We start from the raw sequence: 26,904 nt of genomic DNA on the forward strand, positions 1-26,904 counted from the left end.
TGTCGCTTTCCCTAAAAGGAAGTGAGTTCAGCAGGCATTACTCATCGGGTTCTGAATCTTCCTCAAGCAGAGAGGTTTCCCGTGTTTTGGGTCAGGATCCGAGCAAGCGACTTGCAATCCAAGCTCCGTAGGGTGACCTCAGGATCCTTTCCTTAAAATATCCACCTCCTTCTGTCTTTTTTCCTCTCCCTTCTTCTTATAATTCAAAACCTTTTCAAAAAAGGAGACAGCGACGAGGTGACCCATCGCCAATTGCGCCTTGAGGCTCCTCATTTTGTTCCGGTCGGAAAGTGGTGCCGGTAAGAACATGAACCTGGGTTTAATAAGTGATAATAATAATAATGTTATTTATAAATAACAAAACAAAGATTGCTTGAAATGCGGGAACCGTGGCTGAGTACCTTTTGATGGGATATGTATGGGTAAAATAAAGAGGTTTTTTTTTTTTATCCATTGCTTCCTGGCTGCCTCTCAACTTCCTCGTGTTGTGGGGATTAAATTGAGATCTTGGGGGGGCTGTGAATACAATAAATAAATATTGATTTATTGATTTGTTTCTGGGATATTTTATAAGGGGCGGTATATAAACAGAACTATTGTTGTTGTTAATACTCCTCAGAGTAGACCCGTTGAAATAAGTGGATCTGTGTATTTATTCACAAATTTTGTATACCGCTTAAGAGCCTCTAAGAAGTTTTATGACAATAGGAAATATTTAAATTGTCATTTTTTAAGTTGGGGGGACCCAGTTAAAAGCAGTTAAGTGGAAATATTCAAAGGATGGTGGAAATAAACGCATGTAACTTCTACTTGGCTAAACAAAAATGTTTTAAGCAGGGACAAAAGTGAGACTTTCCCCCTTTTTGTAAAGACTTTATATTTCATTTTATAGTGTGTAGAGGGTCAAAGTTGGTCTTGTCCATGTGGATTTCAAAAGCAGACTTATTGTGCAACAAAAAATGAATATTGTGCAACAAAAAATAAAACACCGTCCTCCAGTAAAATGACTCTCTGGAGTGACTTAAGAAGGACTGTGAAAGTTATAGTTAAGCATTGTTTTCTAGCTCCCTGACTTTTTAAAAATAAAAATATGCATTTCATTGAGTCATAGAATCATAGAATTGTGGAGTTGCAAGGGAACCCCAGGGGTCATCCAGACCAACCCCCTGCAATGCAGGAATCTCAGCTAAAGCATTCATGACAGATGTCCATTCAACCTCTGCTTAGAAACCTTCCCCTGTTGAACAGCTCTTATTGTCAGAAAGTTTCTACCATATGTTTAGTCGGAGTCTCCATTCTATAACTTGAAGCCACGGGTTCGAGTCCTGCCCTCCGGAGCAGGAGAAAACCAGCTTTGTTCCACCTTCCTTGTCACAGCCTTTGAGATATTTGAAGGTGGCTCTCATATCTGCTCTCAGTCTCCTCTTTTCCAGCCTAAACATGCCCAGCTCCTTCAACCGTTCCTCATCAGGCCTGGATCCCAGACCCGTAAAATTAATTCCGCCTTTTTTATTACAAGCACAGTGTATACTGTTTCCTCCTGTCTGCCTTCTAAAAAGTTTGATGCTAAAGCCTTGCCAAAGACGAAGGGGTTTCGCTGTATTTAAGAATCTGAACCTCCCCACGCAGGGGCAGTCTACCTCTGAATTAGCAACTGCTGCAGATATGCTGATGAGACAACCTTGATGGCAGAAAGTGAGGAGGAATTAAAGAACCTTTTATTGAGGGTGAAAGAGGAGAGCACAAAATATGGTCTGAAGCTCAACATCAAAAAAACGAAGATCATGGCCACTGGTCCCATCACCTCCTGGCAAATAGAAGGGGAAGAAATGGAGGCAGTGAGAGATTTTACTTTCTTGGGCTCCATGATCACTGCAGATGGTGACAGCAGCCACGAAATTAAAAGACGCCTGTTTCTTGGAAGAAAAGCAATGAAAAACCTGGACAGCGTCTTAAAAAGCAGAGACATCACCTTGCCAACAAAGGTCCATGTAGTTAAAGTTATGATTTTCCCAGTTGTGATGTATGGAAGTGAGAGCTGGACCATAAAGAAGGCTGATCGACGAAGAACTGATGCTTTTGAATTCTGGTGCTGGAGGAGACTCTTGAGAGTCCCATGGACTGCAAGAAGACCAAACCTCTCCATTCTGAAGGAAATCAGCCCTGAGTGCTCACTGGAAGGACAGATCCTGAAGCTGAGGCTCCAAGACTTTGGCCACCTCATGAGAAGAGAAGACTCCCTGGAAAAGACCCTGATGTTGGGAAAGATGGAGGGCACAAGGAGAAGGGGACAACAGAGGACGAGATGGTTGGACAGTGTTCTCGAAGCAACCAGCATGAGTTTGACCAAACTGCGGGAGGCAGTGGAAGACAGAAGTGCCTGGCGTGATCTGGTCCAGGGGGTCACGAAGAGTTGGACACGACTAAACGACTAAACAACGACAAGCGGACAGGGAAAGGCTGGTGCATTTGTGGTGGGCTTCCCTGCAGGCCTCTTGCTGACCCTTGTCAGAAACAGGATGCTGGGTTCAATGGGCCTCTGGGTCTGAGTCAGGCAAGGAGAGTTTGGGGGGCGGCGTAAGAGAGGGTAGATGCCTGACTTGGAGGAAGTGGATTGAGAAAAAGGCCTCCTCTCTCCCTCTTCTAACATTGGATCTTGCAGACATCCAAGGAAGCTGATCATGGGAAGATTCCAGGCAGACTTTTCCCGTTAAACTGCGGAACTCCCTCCCACAGGGATTAAAAGAGGAATGGGGAAATTCGTGGAGGAGGAGTGGGCTTTCAATGGCAACTAGCAGATCCCCCCCTTTTTCCAAGCAGGTCCCCCCTTTTTTTTACAGGAAAAACCCCTCTCTCCAGGGCAGTCCAAAAGATTCTATATGCTTTACTTGAGATTCCTGCATCGCATGGGGGTTGGACTAGATGACCCTTGGGTCCCAAATCTACGATTCCAAAGCTTTGAAGCAATATCTTCTCGTTGGCACTTTTGTGTTGTTTCAAGACACAACTTCTCTCTCTCTCTTTCTGCACTTCCTGCTTTCTTCACCAAAACTGACATGTGTCTGCACACAGGATGTGGCTTTTAAGCGAAGCCCGAACTCGGTTCTTCATAAATGGGGCTTTCGCTGCTGCAGGAGGACGGTCGGATCCTGCCCTCCCTCTCCCCGCCCTCGACTTCCTCTCTCAGCTTCCCTTCACAGCACACCTCTCTTCCTTTAGAGACACCCCAGGGGCCTCGATTCCTGTCCTTCAAGAACCATTTCTCATACACACATACATTGCATGTTTTTAACAGTAAACAAGGAGGCAGTTAATTCAGTAGGAGGCGCCTTCATTCCCCCCCCTTTATATTTTATTAAATTTCCAGAAATTTCACACATGCATTCCAATACACGTTAATTTTTTCTTCCCACTCCACTTTCCATGGTGTTTTTTTCCCCCTCCTCTTTGCTGCACCCTATTTTTTCTCTCTTATAACATTAGAGATCCCAGGCCCCAGGGAGATTAGACTGGCCTTGACCAGAGCCAGGGCCTTTTTGGCCGTGGCCCCGGCCTGGTGGAACGCTCTCTCATAAGAGACTAGGACCCTGTGGGATTTGACATCTTTCTGCCAGGCCTTTGGTCGGGGTTCAGTCTGATTCTTTTCTTTCTGTATAAGAATAAGCATTAAAGAGGCCTTCTAGCCCATTCAAAGACCAGTGGTAATAGTTGGCCCTGGAAAATATTAAACAGGTAAAGGGACCCCTGACCATTAGGTCCAGTCATGACCAACTCTGGTGTTGCGGCGCTCATCTCGCTTTATTGGCCGAGGGAGCCAGCATACAGCTTCCGGGTCACGTGGCCAGCAGGACTAAGCCGCTTCTGGCAAACCAGAGAAGCGCACGGAAACGCCGTTTACCTTCCCGCCGGAGTGATACCTATTTATCTACTTGCACTTTGCTGTGCTTTCGAACTGCTAGGTTGGCAGGAGCAGGGACCGAGCAACAGGAGCTCACCCCGTCGCGGGGATTCAAATCTCCAACCTTCTGATTGGCAAGTCCTAGGCTCTGTGGTTTAACCCACAGTGCCATCCACGTCCCTTGGAGAATATTAGCCTCTCTCAATTTTACCTGTGCACTGCCATCTGTCCGGATTTTAATTTGCTCTGAACTAATTTTAAGATGTATTTAATTAATTAATCGATTGCTTGTTCTTATGTTCTTTGTATACTGTGTTAGTTTTGTGATGTTAGCCTCCCTGAGCCTGGCTCTGGCCGGGGAGGGCAGGGTACAAATAAAATTATTATTATTATTATTATTATTATTATTATTATTATTATTATTACTACTACATTAATACAACCACTTCTAATTCCAGTATCACAGGGTTATAGACTTGTACAGTTGGAAGGGACCCCAAGAGTCATCTAGTATTGCAAGGCAGGTATTGCAGCTAAAGAATCCCTGTCAAGTGTCCCCCCCCAAAGAAAAACCCCCTCTGTTTTAAAAAGAAAAAGCATTATATAAAAGCCATGTCTATCCGTTCTGCTGCAGGTTGAAGAGCCTCTGTACGACCGGCGGAACTCCTTGACACTTTAAAATTCGGTTGTCCGAAAAACTCCTCCGTCGCAGTGGCAAATCTCTCTGCTATCAGTAACTTTTGGGGGGCAGCCGAGTCGAGCAGGAGATGTCTAACCCTCTGCGGCAAGTTTTCAACAAGGACCGCACGTTCCGCCCCAAGAAGAAATTCGAACCCGGAACGCAGCGCTTCGAGCTGCACAAAATGGCGCAGGCGTCTCTCAACGCCGGGCTGGACTTGAAGGTGGCCGTGCAGCTGCCGCCGGGCGAGGAGCTGAACGACTGGGTGGCCGTCCACGTGGTGGACTTCTTCAACCGCATCAACCTCATCTATGGGACCATCGCTGACTCCTGCACGGAGCAGAGCTGCCCAGTCATGTCCGGCGGTCCGAAATACGAGTACCGATGGCAGGACGAAAAGTCCCGCAAGCCCACCGCCCTTTCAGCCCCGCAGTACATGGACCTGCTGATGAACTGGATCGAAGTGCAGATCAACAACGAGGATCTTTTCCCCACCAACGTTGGTGAGTCCGTTTTCGGGATTTGGGGCGGGGGGGGCGGGGGGGCCCACCGGACGTCAGCCAGCAGCGTGATGGGGCTGCGCAAAAAGGGGAATGGGATTCTAGGCTGCATTAATCCAGAATGCGGCAGCTAGATTGGTGACGGGGGGCGGCTGCCGAGACCACATAACACCGGTCTTGAAAGACCTACATTGGCTCCCAGTACGTTTCCGAGCACAATTCAAAGTGATGGTGTTGACCTTTAAAGCCCTAAACGGCCCAGTATACCTGAAGGAGCGTCTCCACCCCCATCGTCCATCCAGGACACTGAGGTCCAGCTCTGAGGGCCTTCTGGCGGTTCCCTCACTGCGAGAAGCAAAGCTACAGGGAACCAGTCAGAGGGCCTTCTCGGTGGTGGCACCCGCCCTGTGGAATGCCCTCCCATCAGATGTCAAGGAAATAAACAACCACCTAACACTTAGAAGACATCTGAAGGCAGCCCTGTTTAGGGAAGCTTTTAATAGGTTGTTGTATTTTAATATTCTGTTGAAAGCCACCCAGAATGGCTGGGGAAACCCAGCCAGATGGGCAGGGTATAAATAATAAATTATTATTATTATTATTATTATTATTATTATTATTATTATTATTATTACCTTGCATTCCCAAGTCACGGGAAGGTGGTGGTTCAGTTTTTGCCCTGTGCAGGACGGATCCTCTGTCGTGGGGTGCTTTGGACCCAGAGGAAGCGAGGGGGGAACCAGCTGGGGAGCCCCCAAGGGAAGAAGGCTCAGAGCCCGGGGAGGGATGGTGGAATGGCAATGAGTAGTCAGAGGAAAAAGAGGAAGAGGACTACGAGGTGGAGGTGTTGGAAGAAGAGCTAACAGGGTTTAGTGAGCAGGGAGAGTCCGTGACAGAGAGCAGTCCAGAATCGGAGGCAGGAGCTGAAACAGGAGAGGAGGGAGGCCAAGAGGCAGAGAGGAGTCCGGCTGGTGAAGAGTCACGGATGTCTTCCCCTCCTGTTGCAACCAGCTCCCCTCCCTGCTAGTCTCCCAGAACCAGGAGAGGCATGAAAAGGGCGGAGGAGAGGTTGGTTTTGCGCAGGCGCAGTCTCCGATTGCTTGGGGAAAACCCATGAGAGGAGGAGACCTAAGCAGCTGTCATGGACTGACTGGATGCAGGAGAGCGGTGGGAGGAACCTGCTGGGGGAACCCCCAAGGGAAGTCCGGAATCAGAGGTGGAAACTGAAGCAGGAGAGGAGGGAGGCAGAGATGAGTCCAGCTGGGGAAGAGTCATGGAAGTCTCCCCCTCCCGCTGTGACAAGCTCCCCTCTCCGCTGGTCTCCCAGAACCAGGAGAGGCATGAAAAGGGCAGAGGAGAGGTTGGCTACACACAGGAGCAGTCTCCGATTGTTTGGAGAAAGCCCTGGGGAGGAGGGGGTTGAAACGCCTGTGGGAAGGCAGGGACTTTCAGTCTTGGCAACTGATCCATTGGAGAAACCAGCCAAGTCTCGGGGAGTACTTGCCTAGAGGCAGAGTCTGTGTACAAGGTCCAGTCCAGTCCTAAGGTCAGGTGTATCTCAGTTCACGTAGTTGGACGATCCGGGGGTCAAGAAAGCCGTGAGTCGCAAGAAGCAGCAAGGTCTGGTCAGGAATGACAAATGTTTGTTTCCAGCAACTCACTGAGGCTGGAAGCCCTTCTTAAGAAACTGGAGTCAGCTGGTTCACATCAGGAGCAAGTAGGGGGCTGGATGGACCCATCAGTCTGACTTGATAGGAAGCAAGCTTGCTACTTAAATCAGCTGTATACCGTATTTTTCGCTCTATAAGACGCACCAGACCACAAGAGGCACCCAGTTTTGGGAGGAGGAAAACAAGAAAAACAATATTCTGAATCTCAGAAGCCAGAACAGCAAGAGGGATCGCTGCGCAGCGAAAGCAGCAATCCCTCTTGCTGTTCTGGCTTCTGGGATAGCTGCGCAGCCTGCATTCGCTCCATAAGACGCACACACATTTCCCCTTACTTTTTAGGAGGGGAAAAGTGAGTCTTATAGAGCAAAAAATATGGTATTTGGAACGAGGAGGACTAGAAACTTTTTTATTAGAGGGAAGGCCATAGCTCAGCGGTAGAGGTCCAAAAGGCTCCTGGAGGGCTGCTGCCGGCCAGCGTGGACAGTACTGACCTTAGACGGGGCAGTGTGTGTGTGTGTTTACTGGGCCTGTCGTGACCTGGGCATCATGTGCGTTTCTCTCACCAGGTACCCCGTTCCAGAAGAACTTCCTCAAGTCCGTCAAGAAGATCCTTTCGCGGCTCTTCCGAGTCTTCGTCCACGTCTACATCCACCACTTTGACCGCATCGCCCAGATGGGCTCCGAAGCTCACGTCAACACCTGCTACAAACACTTTTACTATTTTGTGACGGAGTTTGGCCTCATCGACAGCAAGGAGCTGGAGCCCCTGGTGAGTTGGCCTGGGAAAAGGGCTGCCAATCTTTTCATAATTATTATTCATATTATTATTATTATTATACAGTGGACGCTCGGGTTGTGAGCGTGATCCGCGGAGGAGGCACGTTCGCAACCTGCAGTGCCTCATCTGCGCACGCATAGGTTGTAATTTGGCGCTTCTGCGCATGCGCAAAGCGTGATTTAGCGCTTCTGCGCATGCACAAGCCCTGAAACCCGGAAGTAACCCGTTCCGGTACTTCCAGGTTTCGGTGCGTCCGTAACCCGAAAACACACAACCTGAAACATCTGTAACCCAAGGTATGACTGTATTTATATGTACAGAACCACCGAGGCGATGGCATAAAATACAGCCCTCCTGCGTTGTCAGGGGTTGAGCTTGATGATCCTTGGCGTTCCCTTCCAGCTCCACAGTTCTATGACCCTGTGGCTTTCAGTGATGTTTATATACCGCTCGATGTGCAGAATCACTTAGCGGCTTGCACTGAGGTCATTTTGGAAAAGAAGAGGAAGAGCAAGGCTGAGCCCCATTTGGAAACTGTCATTAGTAATACTGGAAACGGAAATTCAGCGCCGTCGAGGGAGAAGGGACCACGAGGGTCATCTAGCCCAACCCCCTGCCATGCAGGAATCTTTTTGCTCAATGTAGGAGACTCAAACCCACGACCCTGAGATTAAAAGCCTCATGCTCTGCCGACTGAGCTACCCCACGTATTATTATTATTATTATTATTATTATCATCATCATCATCATTTTTATAGCATTCATATACTGCCTGGTGTGCAAAATTCCAAAGTCATTTCCATAAGACATAATAAGATTATTCGAAAAAGGAAATGGCAATGCCAAGTAATATTTGGGAATCGTTTTTATTATTACCATCATCTTCATTATTACTGATACTGTTATTATTATATTTATGTGCCGTTAACCCACCCTGCCTACAAGACCTCCATAAGGTCTAGCAGCTTGCTGCTTTTTGTTTTAAAAAATGTGGTGTCCTGAACCTTATTTTACCTTTGTTGCTGCGCAATGTTGATGATAATTATTATTATTATTAATAACAATAATACCCTGCCCTCCCCAGCCAAGGCCAGGCTCAGGGCGGCTAACAAGCAATAATAAAAACAAGTTGAATGAATACAACTTAAAAAGAAGATTAAAATACAACATTGAAACATTAAAATGCAGCCAAGCTGATATAGATATAGATAGATATTCATTCTTTCTCACAATTTTGAACAGCAGAAAAGCACTCAGTCCTTTCCCCCTGCCCTCTTTTATTCGACAGAAGGAAATGACCTCAAGGATTTGCCACTGACGCCCTGCAGGGAGCGATTCCCCTGGCCAGATACGAGCCTCTCCTGGGACTGCGGAACTCTCCTCCACTAGGGAGGGCAAGGGGAATCTGGAGCGCCTTCCTTCCCTCTTTGAAGAAAATAATATATTGTTTTATAAAACAAAACCAAAGAAGGGGGAGGGGGAGAGAGAGAGAGAGTTATCCTATGACGACTACTAAAAACTGTTTTATACAATGATTTTCCTTGTTAGAGAGAGTGCGTGTATGTTGTGTGTTTGCCTGTATGTATTATAATCAGGGGTAGAATCATAGAACCCGAGAATCCTGAGGGTCATCTAGTCCAACCCTCTGCAATGCAAGACTCTTTTTGCCCAATGTGGGATTCGAACCCACAACACGAGTCTCATGTTGTCCCTATCTTTTAAAAAAAGGGGGGGGGAGAAGACCCAGGTAACTACTGACCGGTGAGCTTGGCGTCGATACCAGGAAAGGTCCTAGAACAGATAATTCAACTGGTGGTTTCTGTGAGCATTTAGAAAAACGAGTGATCTAGTGTCCAGATCAGGGGAAGTCATAGTGCTGCGCTATTTTGCCTTGGTCAGACCACATCTGGAGTCCTGTGTCCAGTTCAGGGCGCCACCCGTTTAAGAAGGATGTTGACAAGCTGGGACATGTGCAGAGGAGGGCAACCAAGATCATCAAGGGTCTGGAAAGCAAGCCTGATGAGGAACGGTTGAAGGAGCTGGGTACGTTTAGCCGAGGAAAGAGGAGACTGATAGGAGATATGGGAGCCATCTTCAAAGATCTCAAGGGCTGCCACATGGAAGAGGGAGCCAGCTTGTTTTCTCCTGCTCTGGAGGGCAGGACTCGAACCCATGGCTTCAAGTTGCAAGAAAGGAGATTCCGACTCAACATCAGGAAGAACTTTCTGACAGTGAGAGTTGTTCCACAGCAGAAGGGACTCCCTCAGAATGTTCTGGGATGCAGGAGAAGGATATATTGTTTGATTATAGCCTTTCCAACTTGTGTTAACAAGTTCACAATTTAGCTGAGTAATATTCCCCTGTTTAAACTCACAGCGGATTTGTTTGCTCAGGCTCACTAAAGCCTCTATAATAACTGTTCTGGTATTTCCCCCTTATTCCCTCATAAAAGATAAGACACGACACAGTCTTCTATAAAAGTATAAAAAGAGTTTACTTACTCACATTCTGTTCACAATTGGATCCCAGAAGGCAGACTTAGCTTAGAAAAGTTATATATACCTGGAAACTATCTCCTAAGGAGACAGTCCCTTTGTCATAGCTGTCAACTTTTCCCTTTTCTTGTGAGGAATCCTATTCGGAATAAGGGAATTTCCCTTAAAAAAAAAGGGAAATGTTGACAGCTATGGCCAAGAGAGCATCTTTGGCTAAGCAGATGTTGCTTCTTCAATGCATATAGTCAAAGAAGAGAGAGATGGCTGCCCTGCCCTGTGCTTTTGTCGTTACCTGCACAGGTGAGGCCACGCCCATCTCTAGTCTTCAGTCCAGAAGGAAACAGGAAGTTTATCTGCTGGCTGGACAAACATGCCTCCCCAGGTGTAAACATGTTCAATCTAGGAATGTTGTACTTGACTGCTCTTGTGCTTCACATCCCACAATAAGAAGGTTGTGTCCTCACCTTCCTTGAGGGTTGTGAAGCAGAGGTCGGGCGGCCATCTTTCATGGATGCTTGAACTGAGATCCCTGCATTGCAGCGGGTTGGGCTGGATGACCCTCGGGTCCCTTCCGATTCTAGGATTCTGTGTTGAACTTCAGGCCACGGCCCTCTCAGACGCCACTTGACCCGAGTGTTTCTGCCTGGCTGGTCCTTGACCTTGCCCAGGCGGGGGGTGGAGAGGGGCACCCGTTTGAGTGTGTGCAGATACTGGCCCACCCATGGGATCCCCTGCCACTTTGACCAGAGGAACTGGCACTGCCACAGGTGCCGAGCTCGCACTTTGGAACTCCCTGCCACTTGATATTGGGCATGTGCCTCCGCCCTACCTGTTCCAGCTCCTGCTAAAAAAATTCTTGCTTCAGAAGCCGATGTGAGTTTTAATCAGTTTTTTAGGACTCTCTCGGACTTGTGATTTGGGGGGGAGTAGGGTTGAAAGGAGCCTTTGCCTGCCATTAAACCTCTGTGGGTTTTTTTGTAAGTGGTTTGGGTCCTGGATCTTACGGGGAAATATTTCGCTTGGCCGAAATCTGCCTGTACATGCAAAACTCTGTTCAAACCACTAGCTGGAAATACATGTATTTTTAAAAAGATAATAATAATAATAAACTTTTCTAGCACTGCCTCCGTTTGATAATCTACTCTCCCACCATAAAGTGTTGTGATTTTGATGGGATCCTGGTGGGATTTTATTATTATTTTTTAGCAATTTCGGGACACAGCGAGTCCTGTCCCAAGTCTTCTGAAGCACGTCCTCTTGGATTGGCTGCGTTGGCAAGGGAATCTCGGATGCGGCCCTCAGAACCCCCGGTCTGGCCCTCAGAACACTTCTCAGGCCACACTCCCTTTCCCCCCACAAATTAAAACACATCAAACATTAAAAACCTTCCCCATATGTTTAATACAAATATCTTCATATGCCCGCTTAACATATTTATTGCAAGCCATTTCTTGTGTTTTAACAAATTTTATGTACATTCCTCAAATACATTTTTGCCTACGTGACCATGCAGGTTCTAATGCAAAAGTTTTTGTGTGGGTTGTGAAATCGCTTCAGAGGAAGCAATTCATAAATGAAATTAATAATAACATGAATATGTGATCTGTACATTACCCTAAATCAGGGGTCAGCAAACTTTTTCAGCAGGGGGCCAGTCCACTGTCCCTCAGACCTTGCGGGGGGCCGGGCTATGTTTTGAAAAAATAATAATGAACGAATTCCTATGCCCCACAAATAACCCAGAGATGCATTTTAAAGAAAAGGACACATTCTACTCATGTAAAAACACATTGATTCCCGAACCGTCCGTGGGCCAGATTGAGAAGGCGATTGGGCCAGATCCAGCCCCTGGGCCTTAGTTTGCCTACCCATGCCCTAAACACCTGTTTTTATGGACACAACCTTTCGTGGGAGAGATGCTCCGCAAAATTCGGAGAAGTGGGAACGCCCAAGAGAACGGTTCTGGCAGCTGTCAATCAAGCCCCTTCTGCACTGTGCATTTAAAGCAGCATTGCTCTACTTTGAAAAGTCTGGGGTTCCTCCCCAAAGCATCCTGGGGAACTGTAGTTTGTTGCAGGCGCTGGGAGTTGTTGTTTGTTGTTATTTAGTCCTTGAGTCGTGTCCGCCTCTTCGTGACCCCCTGGACCAGAGCACACCAGGCCCTCCTGTCTTCCACTGCCTCCCGCAGTTTGGTCAAACTCATGCTGGTAGCTTCGAGAACACTGTCGCACCATCTCATTCTCTGTCATCCCCTTCTCCTTGTGCCCTCCATCTTCAGTCTTTTCCAGGGAGTCTTCTCTTCTCATGAGGTGGCCAAAGTCTTGGAGCCTCAGCTGCAGGATCTGTCCTTCCAGTGAGCACTCAGGGCTGATTTCCTTCAGAATGGAGAGGTTTGATCTTCTTGCAGTCCATGGGACTCTCCAGAGTCTCCTCCAGCACCAGAATTCAAAAGCATCCATTCTTCGTCGATCAGCCTTCTTTGTGGTCCAGCTCTCACTTCCATACATCACTACTGGGAAAACCATAGCTTTAACTAGACGGACCTTTGTCGGCAAGGTGATGTCTCTGCTTTTTAAGATGCTGTCCAGGCTTGTCATTGCTTTTCTCCCAAGAAGCAGGCGTCTTTTAATTTCGTGGCTGCTGTCACCATCTGCAGTGATCATGGAGCCCAAGAAAGTAAAATCTCTCACTGCCTCCATTTCTCCCCCTTCTATTTGCCAGGAGGTGATGGGACCAGTGGCCATGATCTTCGTTTTTTTGCAGTTGAGAGTTCTTCTGAGACCCCTATCCCCCTTCTCGGAACTGCGGTTCCCGGTTTAACAGCTAATCCTTCTTCCCAGGGAACTCTGGGGATTGCAGTTCCCTTAGGGGAGCAAGGAGGAGGGAGGGCATTTCTTGACCCCTCTCAGCGCCCTGAACTACAGATTCTTTGCGGAGGAAGACACAAGTACGGTGTGGAATTGCCATGAAATGCAATAGGAACCAACGTCGTGCTTCCATTCTTGATTGAAACTGGATTCTTGGCTGGCTTGAGATTTGGCTGTTGACAGCCACATGTTCTTAACTTTCTCCGAAATATTGTTCCTCCTCCTCTCCCTTGCCCTCCCGTCGTCCTCGTATTCCTTCCCGGACTGAGGGATATTCCAGAGGGGTGTTCCCAGAAGCCTATCAAAATGTGCCAACAAACTTGGATGCTGAAAAGCTCTCAATTTCCGTGTGTGCTGGCAAGAAGGGACTTTTGGGGGGGTAGGAAAGTCCCTTTTTCAAAAAAGAGAGATCAACTGCAAGGACCATTTCCTGGATTGTGAATGTGCTTGTTTAAATATACTTCTAATAGAATTATGGGGTGGTGGTTGCTTTTTTGGAGGGGACCGAGTTTTGCTGTTTCTCAAAGCAGATGCAGTGAATCTGTGTCCCTCGCTCACCTTTATGCAGACAGGTGAGAGATGTGAGCCTGTGATAAGAATTTTAAGGTCTTAGATATATAATAAATGTACCAACCAAGCATGTACATGGATCAGCACCGGAGGACTGATCTGGAACCATTTTTGATTCCCAAACTGACCAAATGTTTTCTCTGCAAGGTCAAAGGAAAATGGAAAAGCCTCCCCATTGTCTTTTCCTTCACAAATCCTGTCTTAAGGGTATGTCTGTGTTTGAATAGGGTGAGCCTGTGACCTGGCTCAGGAACTAAGGATTTATCATTACAAAAGACTGGCCAGGCTCCCCAGGGTATCCAATCAAGTGAGCATTAGCAGGTAACCTGCCAGACGAGATAAACAACACGCTCAGATTTCTGCTGTAGACCGCCTTTTCTGTGATGTAGGTATGATGTATCTGGGGGGTGGTCTTGGGTTACACCCCTTCTGTGATGTATGTATGATGTATGGAGGGGTGGTCTTGAGCTCCAGGGCAGGTAATTTAAAATGTCTATATAAGGCCTTGCGCACCATTGTTCTGGGTTCTTCCTCCCTCCAGCGTGTGATGAGTGAGGACCCTGTTGCAACAGATCAATAAAGATCAGGCTTACTAGCTGCTTTGCTTCTCAATAGTCTCTGGCTGGCCTCTTCTATTTTCTCCTACCAATAGGGAACCTATGTAAGGACTCTATATGGGCTCTTGGGTACCCCATAAGGGGGAAAAGGGCAAATTTTTGTTTACAACAAGCCTGTCTTGCAAAGGAAGAGCCTGCTGGATCCATTGTTGTTGTTGAAATTTAAATAATATTCTTTTTTATAAATAATTTGTATTAATTTTTCATTCATAACATTCCAGTTAATAAAATATCAACATCATATCCGAATAAAAAAGAAAAAAATAAGCCAATTATACATCCCGAATTAATTAATTTAATGGAACTTCCCATGTTCTGGCTGGTTGGGAAAAAGTCTTTTATTTTGGCTCCTGCGTTTTCTCTGTTGTTCATTCTCATAGTTCCGATGTTAACCCCTTCTTATCGTCACAGTCCCTGGTATGGGACTTTTTCATCGTGCTTAACGTATCCTTTTTATGTTGGCATGCAAGAGGAAATTTTATTCTTCTTGTTGTTATTCTTCAATTGTTTTTCGGCACAGTCCCCCCAACACAGTCATATCTCTAACATTCTCAGCTGTCTTCCAGCTTTCTCTCGTTTAATGAAGTTTAAAGTTTGTTTAATGAAGTTTCAGGTCTTTTAGCGAACTGGTATTTCTAAGTCCAATAGTCTCCCGTAGAAGCAATGCCATGGGATATATTCCACAATTAATATTTTGGTTCCTCTACAATCCAAACTTTGCTCCTCCTGGTCCCTAGGGAGAGCTTGCACCGATCAGAGATTCACCATCACTTTGTTATCAATCCATATACGACGTATGTTGTTGTTTAGTCGTTTAGTCGTTTCCGCCTCTTCGTGACCCCCTGGACCAGAGCACGCCAGGCCCTCCTGTCTTCCACTGCCTCCCGCAGTTTGGTCAGACTCATGTTTGTAGCTTCTAGAACACTGTCCCACCATCTCGTCCTCTGTCGTCCCCTTCTCCTTGTGCCCTCCATCTTTCCCAACATCAGGGTCTTTTCCAGGGAGTCTTCTCTTCTCATGAGGCGGCCAAAGTCTTGGAGCCTCAGCTTCAGGATCTGTCCTTCCAGTGAGCACTCAGGGCTGATTTCCCTAAGAAGGTTTGATCTTCTTGCAGTCCATGGGACTCTCAAGAGTCTCCTCCAGCACCAGAATTCAAAAGCATAAATTCTTTGGCGATCAGCCTTCTTTATGGTCCAGCTCTCACTTCCATACATCACTACTGGGAAAACCATAGCTTTAACTATACGTATAGGGAAATTTAAATAATATTCTGTTCCCACAGTGGCTACTCTTTGGAACTCAGGGATGTCCAATGCAGCTGAATGTTGGGCGATTTGGGACCTATCCAAAAATTACCCTTTTCGGTTAGACTGCGGAACTCATTGCCACAAGATGGTTTGAAAAAAGGACTGGATGGATTCAGGGAGGATAGATAGCCACTGATGGCTACTAGCTGCAAGGCTACATGGTTGGGGGCAGTTGCTGGCATCTGTCTGTCTTGAGAAACAATGGAGTGCACCTCGGGGGGTGAAATCAAACCACTGCGAAATCACAGCTGCCACTGTGGCTGCAGAAATTCTCTCTCTGGGTGTTCTGTCTCCCCCTCAGTTCAATTATGGATGTTCTTTATACTTAACGTTATTAAATATGAGATAAAAGCAACCTAGCAGATGAAAAACCTCAAGAATCTGGAAGGCGTGAAAGCCACGCTGTGACATCACAGCAGCTCAACCAATGAGGAGAGGCCTGCTTGGTGTTTACCCAATCATAACTCGCAAAATTTCCAGGTGGGTAGTACTCATATTTCACCTCTAGAGGGTGGTGTTTTCTAATCCTGAAACAAAGATGAAGCTGCCTAAGAGATTTAAGGAGGAATCCTGAATTAAAAATAAAAATACACTTTTTGCTGTCTTTTTGAAAATGCAGGTGTGAAGATTGCAGGACTTGCAAGGGAAGATTTTGTCCTGCTCATTGCAGTGACAGAACAAAGGCAAAGATCAAGACCATAATTAAGAGGGTTTTTTTCTTTCTTGTATGATGCAGTGTCAGGAAAAGGGAATAAGAACCTGTTTATTTAGGCAAAGCTTTCAAAACACACTTTCCTTCTGCTGCCTTTGAGAAAACACCTTTGCAGAAACCCACGTGAGATTTGAAACACCAGGGAAATCCATTTGCAAACCCTCCCAGTGTCCCTATTTTCCAGGGACAGGCCTGGGTTTACAGAAGCCATCCCGGTTTCTGCTTTGATCCCGGAATGTCCCGCTTTTCCTTAGGACGTCCCTATTTTCATCGGAGAAATGTTGAAGGGTCTGGAGTTATGCGACCCCCAAGCCAAGGAGATAAGTCACTAGACAACCTTTAGAAGACATCTGAAGGCAGCCCTGGATAGGGAAGTTTTAAGATGTTTAATATTTTGTTATGTTGGAAGTGAAATAAAAAAATTAAGGTCATATATATATATTGTTCATAAATGTACCAACCAAGCGCATACATAGATGTGTGGACCACATGTCTGGAGCAGCACAGGAGGACTGCCCTGAAACCATTTTCACTCCCAAACTGACCAAATGTTTTCTCTGCAAACAAATGGAAAAGCCTCCCCGTTGTCTTTTCCTTCACAAATCCTGTCTTAAGGGTATGTCTGTGTGTGAATAGGGTGAGCCTGTGACCTGACTCAGGAACTAAGTATTTATCATTACAAAAGACTGGCCAGGCTCCCCAGGGTATCCAATCAAGTGAGCATTAACAGGTAACCTGCCAGACAGTAGGTAAACAACGCACTCAGATTTCTGTTGTAGACCGCCCTTTCTGTGATGTAGGTGTGATGTGTCTGGGGGTGGTCTTGGACTCCAGGGCGGGCAATTTAAAATGTCTATATAAGGGCGGCCACACCTGGGTTCGGGGTCCTCCTCCTTTCCTGTGTGTGAAGGGGACACCCTGTTGCAACAGTTCAATAAAAATCAGGCTTACCAGCTGCTTTGCTTCTCAATATTCTCTGGTTGGCCTCTGTTCTTTTCTCCGACCGATGGAGAACCTGCAAAGGACTCTATAAGGGCTCTTGTGTCCCCCATAAGGGAATAAGGGCAGATTTTCGTTTATTGCAGAAGCCTCCCAGAGTGGCTGGGGCAACCCAGTCAGATGGACAGGGTAATTATTGTTATTGTTGTTGTTGAATAGGACGTCCCTATTTTCATAGGGAGTATTGTTGGAGGGAATGCATTTGTCCCGGTCACACCAAGTGACTAGGCTGGCGGGGAGAAAGGAGCCCCGAGTCCGTGGGCAGAATCCGGCTTCCTCATCCGCACATGAAGACGCACAGGCTGTCCAGCAATGAAGTTTGAACTCTGTGTAGTCACTGGATTCTTTGAGGGTGGGGGGGGTGCAGGGCAAGGGGGGGAGTTAACAGCTGGGGAAGGAAAGGTGATGCCAACTTGAACAAAAAGTGGTGCCAACTTGAACAAAATAACGGGAGCGCGCCAAGTAAGCCCTGTGCTCCATAATCGATCGCATGACACAGTGCACTCACACTATTTGAATGGCAGTGCCCGGCAACTTGGGGGGGGGGGTTGTGTCCTCCTCAAGACCCCTTGTCCCCTAGGAGTTGGCTCCTATGATGGTGAATACCCCCTCCTGCCACCCTCTCCAAAAAAACCTCTCACATCGATGCAGCAATTAGACTTGACAGCTAATCAATCAATCAATCAATCAATCTTTATTGGCAGAAAGAGAAAACAGGCACATGTTGGTCGAAACCTAAGATTGCCATCTGTTTGCAAAACAATACGTGCGTCGATGTGTGTATACCTCAGTTCTGTCCTGGGTTCAACTCTCGGCCTTCCCAAAGAATGTTCCTATTTTTGACAGCCGTGTGCTATTTTGGGGGGAGAGGGGCTGCTGGACGCAGGCCCCAGAGTCTTGTTACGGGACTATCCGAGCAGCTGACCCCTTGGTGTGGGTTACCTTGACCTGGGTGACAGGAGAGAAGGGCCCCACCCCCCACCCCACTTTCTCCATCCCTACGTGGGGCTTATTCCCATGTAAGGGCTCTGACCCGGGTCGCTGGCACCGTTTGATGTGAACTCTGCGCCGTGTTTCGCACTGGGACCGGTCTTCCTAGAACCAGGGGGGCAGGCCTCCCTTCTCAGAAAGAAACAGGAGCCTTGCGTGTGTGGTTTGTTGTCGTTGGCTGGACCGGTGGCTTGGCACATGGACGGAGGCTTTGCAAGCGGCTTGTTATGTCTGGTGGCTTCGCTCAAGGATGAAGGAGACAGTGGTCAAATGCAGGGATTCAGATTCAGACTGCATTTAAGAGCAGATCTAGCTGACTTGCGGAACATGGGTGGCGCTGTGGGTTAAACCACAGAGCCTAGGGCTTGCTGATCAGAAGGTCAGCGGTTCAAATCCCCGCGACGGGGTGAGCTTCCGTTGCTCGGTCCCTGCTCCTGCCAACCTAGCAGTTTGAAAGCACGTCAAAGTGCAAGTAGATAAATAGGTACTGCTCCGGTGGGAAGGTAAACGGCGTTTCCGTGCGCTGCTCTGGTTTGCCAGAAGCGGCTTAGTCATACTGGCCACATGACCCGGAAGCTGTACCCCGGCTCCCTCGGCCAGTAAAGCAAGATGAGCGCCGCAACCCTAGAGTCAGACACGACTGGACCTAATGGTCAGGGGTCCCTTTACCTATTTAGCTGACTTGCACATTCCCACTCTGAGGATTGGGGTGTATGGGGTCTTACAGGAGAGTGTAATAAACGGAACCTGCCCTTCTTCCCTTATGGGGGACACAAGAGCCCTTATAGAGTCCTTTGCAGGTTCTCCATCGGTCGGAGAAAATAACAGAGGCCAACCAGAGAATATTGAGAGGCAAAGCAGCTCGTAAGCCTGATATTTATTGAGCTGTTGCAACAGGGTGCTCCCCTCACACGCAGGAGAGGAGGAGGACCCAGAACCAAGGTGTGCCCGCCCTTATATAGACATTTTAATTGCCCGTCCTGGAGTCCAAGACCACTCCTAGAAACATCATACCTACATCACAGAAAAGGCAGTCTACAACAGAAATCTGAGTGCGTTGTTTACCTCCTGTCTGGCAGGTTACCTGTTACTGGTCACTTGATTGGATACCCTGGGGAGCCTGGCCAGTCTTTTGTAATGATAAATACTTAGTTCCTGAGCCAGGTCACAGGCTCACCCTATTCATACACAGACATACCCTTATGACAGGATTTGTGAAGGAAAAGACAGTGGGGAGGCTTTTCCATTTTCCTTGACCTTGCAGAGAAATCATTTGGTCAGTTTGGGAGTCAAAATGGTTCCAGGGCTGTTTTCCTGTGCTGCTTCAGACATGTGGTTTATATATTTATGTACGTGTTTGCTTGGTACATTTATGAACATTTATTATATATATAAGACCTTAATTTTTTTCCCCAAGGGGGAGCACCCTTGGGGGGGAACACATGGTGCTATTTGGAATCAAAGAATCACAATTCCACATATTTCAAATTCCTTGTTTTAGCTGGGCTTTCCAATGTTTCTGAGTACTCCCAATTGTGCCCATTTTCCAGGTTTACAGAACCCCAGATTTACCGAAGCTGTCCCGGTTTCTGATTTGATCCCTGAATGTCCTGCTTTTCCTTAGGACGTCCCTGTTTTCACCCAAGAAATGTTGGAGGGTATGTCCATTCCTTTGTTGTGATTTCTTGTGTTTTCCATTTTTGTGAGTACAAAAACCATTTTACCAACTTTTTTGGAGACCTCTTTTTCAATCTCTACAAGAACACAATGCAGCCAAATTTCAAACGTGTTTTGACTTATGAGCAACGGGGGGCGGGGGGACAGAAGAGATTGCAATATAGGTTTTAGGTAAATAGATAAGGTTAAGGGATTGGACAGGCCGCAGGGAAGAGAGAGAATTAGACCATCACGGATGTAACGATGGGAAGTAGCCAAGATAAATAAATAGATTTTGGTGAAAATTGCACGTTATGTGATCTTAATGTAAATACCAATGTAAAATAATGAACGTATTTTCAGAAAGACTCTATACAATGCTTTGAGAGAGAAATGTATGGGACAGGATTATAGGGAGAGAGCTGGGGTGAGGCTGCTATTTACTCGCTGAGTAGACATGGAATCATAGAATTGGAGAGTTAGAGGGGACCCCAGGGGTCATCTACTCCAACCCGCTGCAAGGCAGGAGTCAAGATGGGAGCTGTCCCAGGTGGGAACTGGGAAGACGTGGATCTCTGTTTGTGAATTGAAGATTACGATAGAAGGTTGATAAAACCACGTCATAGTTGTGGTGCCCTTGGCGCCCAGTGTGGGAGAAGTTGTCTCACTGTCCTGATCCCACCTCTGTTCTAGGAAACCCTGGAACACAGAAGGGAAGTTCTCCCTCTGCCAACATCATGACCCAGACAGCAGCAGATCACCTGTGTTGCAAAACAGCAGACTTCACAATGCTGTTGTCCGAATCACGTTTGCCTGCCAGTTCGCTTGCAGGCCGGCAGCCTGTGCTGCTCTTATTACATCAGGGCCTTCTTCGGACTCATGAGGACTAGGAACCTAGGAGGACCATACTACTGTCGCCGGGCACCTGCTCTGCATGCAGAAGGTGCCAGCTTCGACCCCTAATCATCTCTAGGTAGCCCTGGGGGTGTCCCCTGTCTGGAAACCCACTGCCAGTTGGCGCCGCCAAACTTCAGTCTCCAGCTGCTGTTGGACTACAACTCCCATGATCCATAGCTAGCAGGACCAGGGATGATGGGAATTGTAGTCCATAAGCAGTGGGAGATATAAGTTTGGAAAACCCCAGTGCAGATCGTTTCTGAGCTGGCTGGGCCATCTGACTCCCTTTAAAGCTGTTTTTCATGCTCCTGTTTAAACCAGACTTCTAATCAGAAACATGAGGACTGGATCCTTAAGTTTATTTTGAAGGAAACATAGCTCAGCTACAGGACACCTGCTCTACAAGCAGAAGGTTGTAAGTTCAATGTCTGGCAGCTCCATGAAGGCCAGGAAAGACTCCTTGCCTAAATAATAATAATGATGATGATGATGATGATGTCATTATTTGTACCCTGTCCATCTGACTGGCTTGGCCCAGCTACTCTGGGAGGCCTCCAGTATATTCAAAAACATAAAACAGGAAGCTCAGTCAGTAGAGCATGGGACTCCGGGACGCGGGTTTGAGCCCCACAAGTTTCCTGCATTGCGGGGGTTGGACTAGATCACCCTTGGGTTGGTCCCTTCCAACCCTATAATTCTATGATTCTATTATTCCATGTACAGGGCTGCCTGCAGATGTCTTCTAAGTGTCAGGTAGTTATTTATCTCCTTGACATCTGCTGGGAGGGCATTCCACAAGGCAGGTGCCACCACCAAGAAGGCCCTCTGCCTGGTTCTCTTTAACCTCAGTTCTCACAATGAGGGAACCACCAGAAGGCCCTTGGCGCTGGATCTCAGTGTCCCAGCTGGACGATGGGGGTGGAAACACTCCTTCAAGTATAATAATAATAATAATAATAATAATAATAATAATAATAATAATTTTTTATTTGTACCCCGCCCATCTGGCTGGGTTTCCCCAGCCACTCTGGGCGGCTTCCACAGAGACCAAAAATACACTAAAATGTCACACATTAAAAACTTCCCTGAACAGGGCTGCCTTAAGATGTCTTCTGAATGTCAGGTAGTTGTTTATCGCTTTGATATCTGATGGGAGGGCGTTCCACAGGGCGGGCGCCACCACCGAGAAGGCCCTCTGCCTGGTTCCCTGTAACCTCACTTCTCGCTGGGAGGGAACCACCAGGAGGCCCTCAGAGGAGGACCTCAGTGTCTGGGCTGGAAGATGCAGGTGGAGATGTTCCTTCAAGTATACAGGGCTGAGGCCATTTAGGGCTTTAAAGGTCAGCACCAACACTTTGAATGGTGCCCAGAAATGTACTGGGAGCCAACGTAGGTCTTTCAGAACCGGTGTTATACGGTCCTGGCGGCCGCTCCCAGTCACCAGTCTAACTGCTTCATCCTGGGTTAGTTGTAGTTTCTGAGTAATCTTCAAAGGTAGCCCCACATAGAGCACATTGCAGAAGTCCATGTGGCAGATAACCAGAGCATAGGCCACTCTGGCGAGACAGGGCACAGGCAGGCAGGGTCTCAGATGGAGCTGGTAGGCAGCTTCTCGCAGAATTGACCTGCACCTCCATGGACAGCGGTGAGCCTCAAATGAACCCTGGAGAGCCGCTGCCAGCCAGTGAGAATAATACAGAGCCAGGAAGACCCGTGGCCTGGCTCACTGGCAGGTTGCTTTCTCCTTAAGCCACCTCTTTGGACCCCATGAGGACTAGCGCCATGCAGAGCCATCACCTGGACAGCCCAGTGTTCCGACTCAGGATAAGACAGCTTCATGTGCAGGAGAGTCTCTAGCAATGCGCAAGAGCACTTTAGGCGGAGATGACCCTGGATACGAGCATAGGGGCAGCGTTACGAGCCCTCCTGTTTTTACCTGCGATGTGCCGCGTCTTCCCCACTCTCACAGTGAACATCTGCCATGGAGATGACTCACCCCGTCTCCCTTTCGCCTTCCTTGTTGATGTGCCCCGTACAACATCCTTGTCTCCTGTCCAAACCCGAGCCATGTCCGACAGCTGTCTCTTGGTCACCGGACACCAGGAACAGTGTGTGGCCGGTCAGGATTTGGCCGGAGGCTGAGCCGGGGGGAGAGGAGAGGCCAGGGAGTGCAGGAGTCCCCATTTCACAACCCTTTCCTGGTTCTTAGAATTGTAGGGTTGGAAGGGACACCCGAGGGTCATCAAGTCCAACCCTGTGCAAGACCTGCCAAGGAAAATAAAGAATATTTATTTATGTACGTGACAACGGCAACAAGAGTCTTGATAGCACAAGGATGGAAGAACGAGGAAATCCCGACAAAAGAACAGTGGCAAGAGAAACTGATGGACTATGCAGAATTGGCGAAATTGACGTACGAACTGCGAGACAACTGTGGCTTTAAAGAAGAATGGGAACTTTTTGCAAACTGCTTAAAAAAACAGCAAAATGAATTGGACTCCTTGGCAGGTTTTGAATGAACATACACAAATTTATTGATTGTTAACATAATAGACAGATAATTTAAGGATCTTTACAAGTTTACAATATGCAGAGAACAACATGTGTTGAAAAAAATAGAGAGGGTTGCTGAGGGAAGTCTTGGAGGGGAGGGAGGGGGGTTTCTTATGGGGAGGGGGAGGGGGAAAATGGGGGGGTGAAGACAATATGTTTTGATAATTTGTTATGTTGCAATTCTTAATAAAAACTATTTAAAAAAAGAAGTCCAATGCTGTGCAATTCAGGAATCCCAACTGAACCATCCCTGACAGGTGGCAATTAGGTTTATAACTTTTTTACAGCCTCACGTTCCTGTAGCTTAGTTAGATGAACTTTTGCCTAAAAGCAAAATCTTTTGCAAAAAAAAAGTCACCCCGAAAACAATAAATCAAATTTTGTCTATGTAACTGTATAACATATTGCGTCATATGCATAACATGTATTGTGCATGTATATATGCATACATGTATTATGACGCAGGAAAAATTGAGCTTGCAAACTTTCCAGTGCTTGTACATCGCACATCTCTTCTTATTGCTTAGAATAAATTGAGGTTGTGGTTGGTCTTGGGTTTCTGCTGCAAGCACCGAAATGTTCCCGCATCACTTTGGTTGCATGTTCTGCGCATGGATTGCATCCTGGGATCTGGCGTACAGAGGGCTCCTGCTCAGTGCTGGATTTACGTATAAGCTAAACAAGCTATAGTTTAGGGCCCCACTCTCTTGGGGGCCCCAAAAAAATTAAAGGGGGAAAAACTGGATGTCCATTTCCAAAATATAAGATAAACAACAAATTAAATAAAACCTACATACAACAACAGTGGCAAATGGCTTGAGATACCCATTATGTCAATAAATTACCATATAGCAAGCTATGGTTTTCCCAGTAGTGATGTATGGAAGTGAGAGCTGGACCATAAAGAAGGCAGATCGCCGAAGAATGGATGCTTTTGAATTCTGGTGCTGGAGGAGACTCTGGAGAGTCCCATGGACTGCAAGAAGATCCAACCTCTCCATTCTGAAGGAAATCATCCCTGAGTGGTCACTGGAAGGACAGATCCTGACGCTGAGGCTCCAAGACTTGGGCCACCTCATGAGAAGAGAAGACTCCCTGGAAAAGACCCTAATGTTGGGAAAGATGGAGTTTTATGTTACATAATCTAGAGAGTATGGGGATAGGTCAGGATTTCTTAAATGGTATTAAAGCGATCTATCTAGAACAAAAAGCAAATGTGGTTTCAGAGGAAATTAGAATTGAGAAGGGAACCAGGCAAGGGTGTCCATTGTCCCCTCTGCTGTTTATCTCGGTTCTGGAGGTCTTGCAAAGTATGATTAGAAAAGATGAACAAGTGAAAGGTATTACAGTAGGCTCGAAACAATATAAATTAAAAGCCTTTGCGGATATAAATTACAAGCCAGCGCTATTCTTTCTCCTGCAGGCAAACCAGTTCCGGGAGCTGGAGGAGCTGATGGCTGGTGAGCGAGAGAAGTTCCAGAAGGTGCTGGACACCAAGGAGAGGGAGATGACAGAGATGCGGGACCAGATGCTGCAGCAGCAGGGAGCAGACAATCTACTTATTAACAACTATAGGCCTATCATACTCCTCAATAATCGTTATAAACGATTATATAGTTATAAACGATTGCATATAGTTTATAACAATTATAAACTATATGCAAATATTTTAGCTGAAAGATCAAAAAAAGTCTTCCAGATGATGATACACAATGACCAAGAGCAAGGACGAGATGGTGGGATGGTTCTCGAAGCTACCAGCATGAGTTTGGCCAAACTGCGGGAGGCAGTGGAAGACAGGAGGGCCTGGCGTGCTCTGGTCCAGGGGGTCACGAAGAGGCGGACACGACTAAACGACTAAACAACGACAAATATATTCAACACAAAAAACAGCGACAATTTGTTGCTGACAAAGGACAGCTGGACATATAAAGGGCCCCATTACCTTCAGGAGCGGAGGGCCTCATCAAACCTTAATCCGGCCCTGCTCCTGCTTCCAGGGGTTAAGAGAGATTCTCCAATGCTTTTGAAAGTTCTCCTACAGCTGTAAAAGTTCTAAACAGTTCCATCAAGTTTTCAAAAATGCTCTTACTTTATGAGTAGTAATGGTGATTCCAATTTTTCATTTCAGGGTGACCTCGTTTCACAACTGAGAAGAATCAGTCCCTGTTTGAGTGCATCTCAGCGAAAGTTTATCCCCTTAGGATACAGGAAATCAATTTTTGGGGAAAAGAAAACAAAGTTCTAACCCTAATCCCTACTTGTTCAACGTGGCTGTTTTATAGTTTTGTTTCTCTTTAATTTTTCTCCTGCTGTTAGGTCTTCTCTGTTTTATACAACAAAATGAGTTTAAAAATCTTCAACCCCCCCAAAAAAGCCCCCAAGCAAAAACAACGTGATAATTATTCTGTTGACAAATATGCTTAACTCTGACCCTGAAGAGGAAGAAGGGAACGTCTTCCTATTGGTGCAAAGCGGTGGGACGAGATGACAAATCGCTTCCCATAATTGGTGCCTGTTTGCTCCCGCCCACAATGCTTGAAAAACAAAATAATGCACAACTTTGGAGCACTGCCTTGTCTCTGGGCGTCTTTTCTCCCTGCTCCACCCCCCAACCCACCCCCTTTGGCAGGCCTGCCAGGGGTGTGGGGTGGGGCATGCGCCTCGCGCATACCAGCAAGCAAACGCCAGCAATTTCTGCTCCTCTAATCCGAGTGACTTTCCCCCTGCTGAAATTCCCACAAAGGTCACCGTGAAGTCAGGGGACGCTTTTTGCTCTCGCATGGCGCATGGGTGCGCATGTCTGCGCATGGTGCGCGTGTGCAAAAAACACAGAGGAGGCCTGGGGAGCGGCCTAGGGAGCTTAGTGTCTCTCTCCTCCTCCCCCCGCAAGCTGTGGTGTTTCCCTCCAGGACGTTCTGTTTTCCTCCTCGGATCATGTGCTCAGAGCTGCCAGGTTCCTCACGATTGATGGCTTGTTTGGCCTGGTTCTGGGAGCCGGGCCAAGTCTTGAGGACAGGATCCCTCCCGCGTCTTCGAAAGCTCTGGCTCTCCAACAGTGTGACCTTGGCATGGGAGCCTGGGGGCCTGGCCAACGACGCAGAAGGCCCCCGCCTCACCCACCTGCGCACCTGGCCAGCGGTTGTCACAAGTCCCCCCAAACTTCCTCTGTCCTCTCCTCTCTCTTTTTTACTTATGGGGTAGGTCAGCCCCTTCCCCAGAGCGCTTCTCTTCCACCGCCAAGCAGCACCCTCAGGCAGGCAGCTGCCCCTTTCGGTTCTGCTCAGTTTCTCATTCCCTCAGCCCCCCAATCTCAAAATTTCAGTTTGCCACATTTCTGCACCAGATTGCAATGCTTTTTAATTGCAAGGAGCATCTCCCTCCACATTTCTGCCATTATTATCTCTCCTATAGAAACACAAACGTAATGCTGTCGTCACGCAGCTCCCATGGAAGGATTTGTAGGGCCTCATCACGGTCCTGGATGGAAGGGCAAGTCCTGGGGTTGGTGAGAAGAGGTGCAGACTCTAGGATGTGTACATGTGTCTATGAGCTGTGTGTGTTTGCTTATAGAGAGTCAGAGGTTCTTTTCTTGTGATTCCTGCATTGCGGGGGGTTAGAGTAGATGACCCTTGGAGTTCCCTCCAACTTTACACTTTCATGACTCATCTCTCTCTCTCTCTCTCTCTCTCTCTCTCTCTCTCTCTCTCCTGCAC

At 47.2% G+C, this 26,904-nt stretch overlaps 1 protein-coding gene across 1 annotated transcript; it reads left to right on the forward strand.

Annotated features, from left to right (window-relative positions):
* The first annotated feature begins 227 nt into the window (after positions 1-227).
* Positions 228-11,161, forward strand: MOB3A (MOB kinase activator 3A). The gene is made up of 5 exons (XM_083594938.1): positions 228-299; positions 4,533-5,080; positions 7,314-7,516; positions 8,814-10,112; positions 10,221-11,161. Exons 2-4 carry the CDS (start codon positions 4,666-4,668, stop codon positions 8,841-8,843), a joined length of 648 nt encoding a protein of 215 aa, XP_083451064.1. The 5' UTR covers positions 228-299; positions 4,533-4,665; the 3' UTR covers positions 8,844-10,112; positions 10,221-11,161.
* Positions 11,162-26,904: the final 15,743 nt, after the last annotated feature.

This window comes from Podarcis filfolensis (assembly GCF_964270895.1).
Source record: "Podarcis filfolensis genome assembly, chromosome: 18".
Classification (NCBI taxonomy): domain Eukaryota; kingdom Metazoa; phylum Chordata; class Lepidosauria; order Squamata; family Lacertidae; genus Podarcis; species Podarcis filfolensis.

Bases quoted from the DNA above. Each gene is read 5' to 3' on its own strand.
- MOB3A (XM_083594938.1), top strand. From the start codon at position 4,666: ATGTCTAACCCTCTGCGGCAAGTTTTCAACAAGGACCGCACGTTCCGC. The intron at 5,081-7,313 runs GTGAGTCCGTTT...TTCTCTCACCAG, and splicing joins TCTTTTCCCCACCAACGTTG to GTACCCCGTTCCAGAAGAAC. The intron at 7,517-8,813 runs GTGAGTTGGCCT...TTTATTCGACAG, and splicing joins GCAAGGAGCTGGAGCCCCTG to AAGGAAATGACCTCAAGGAT.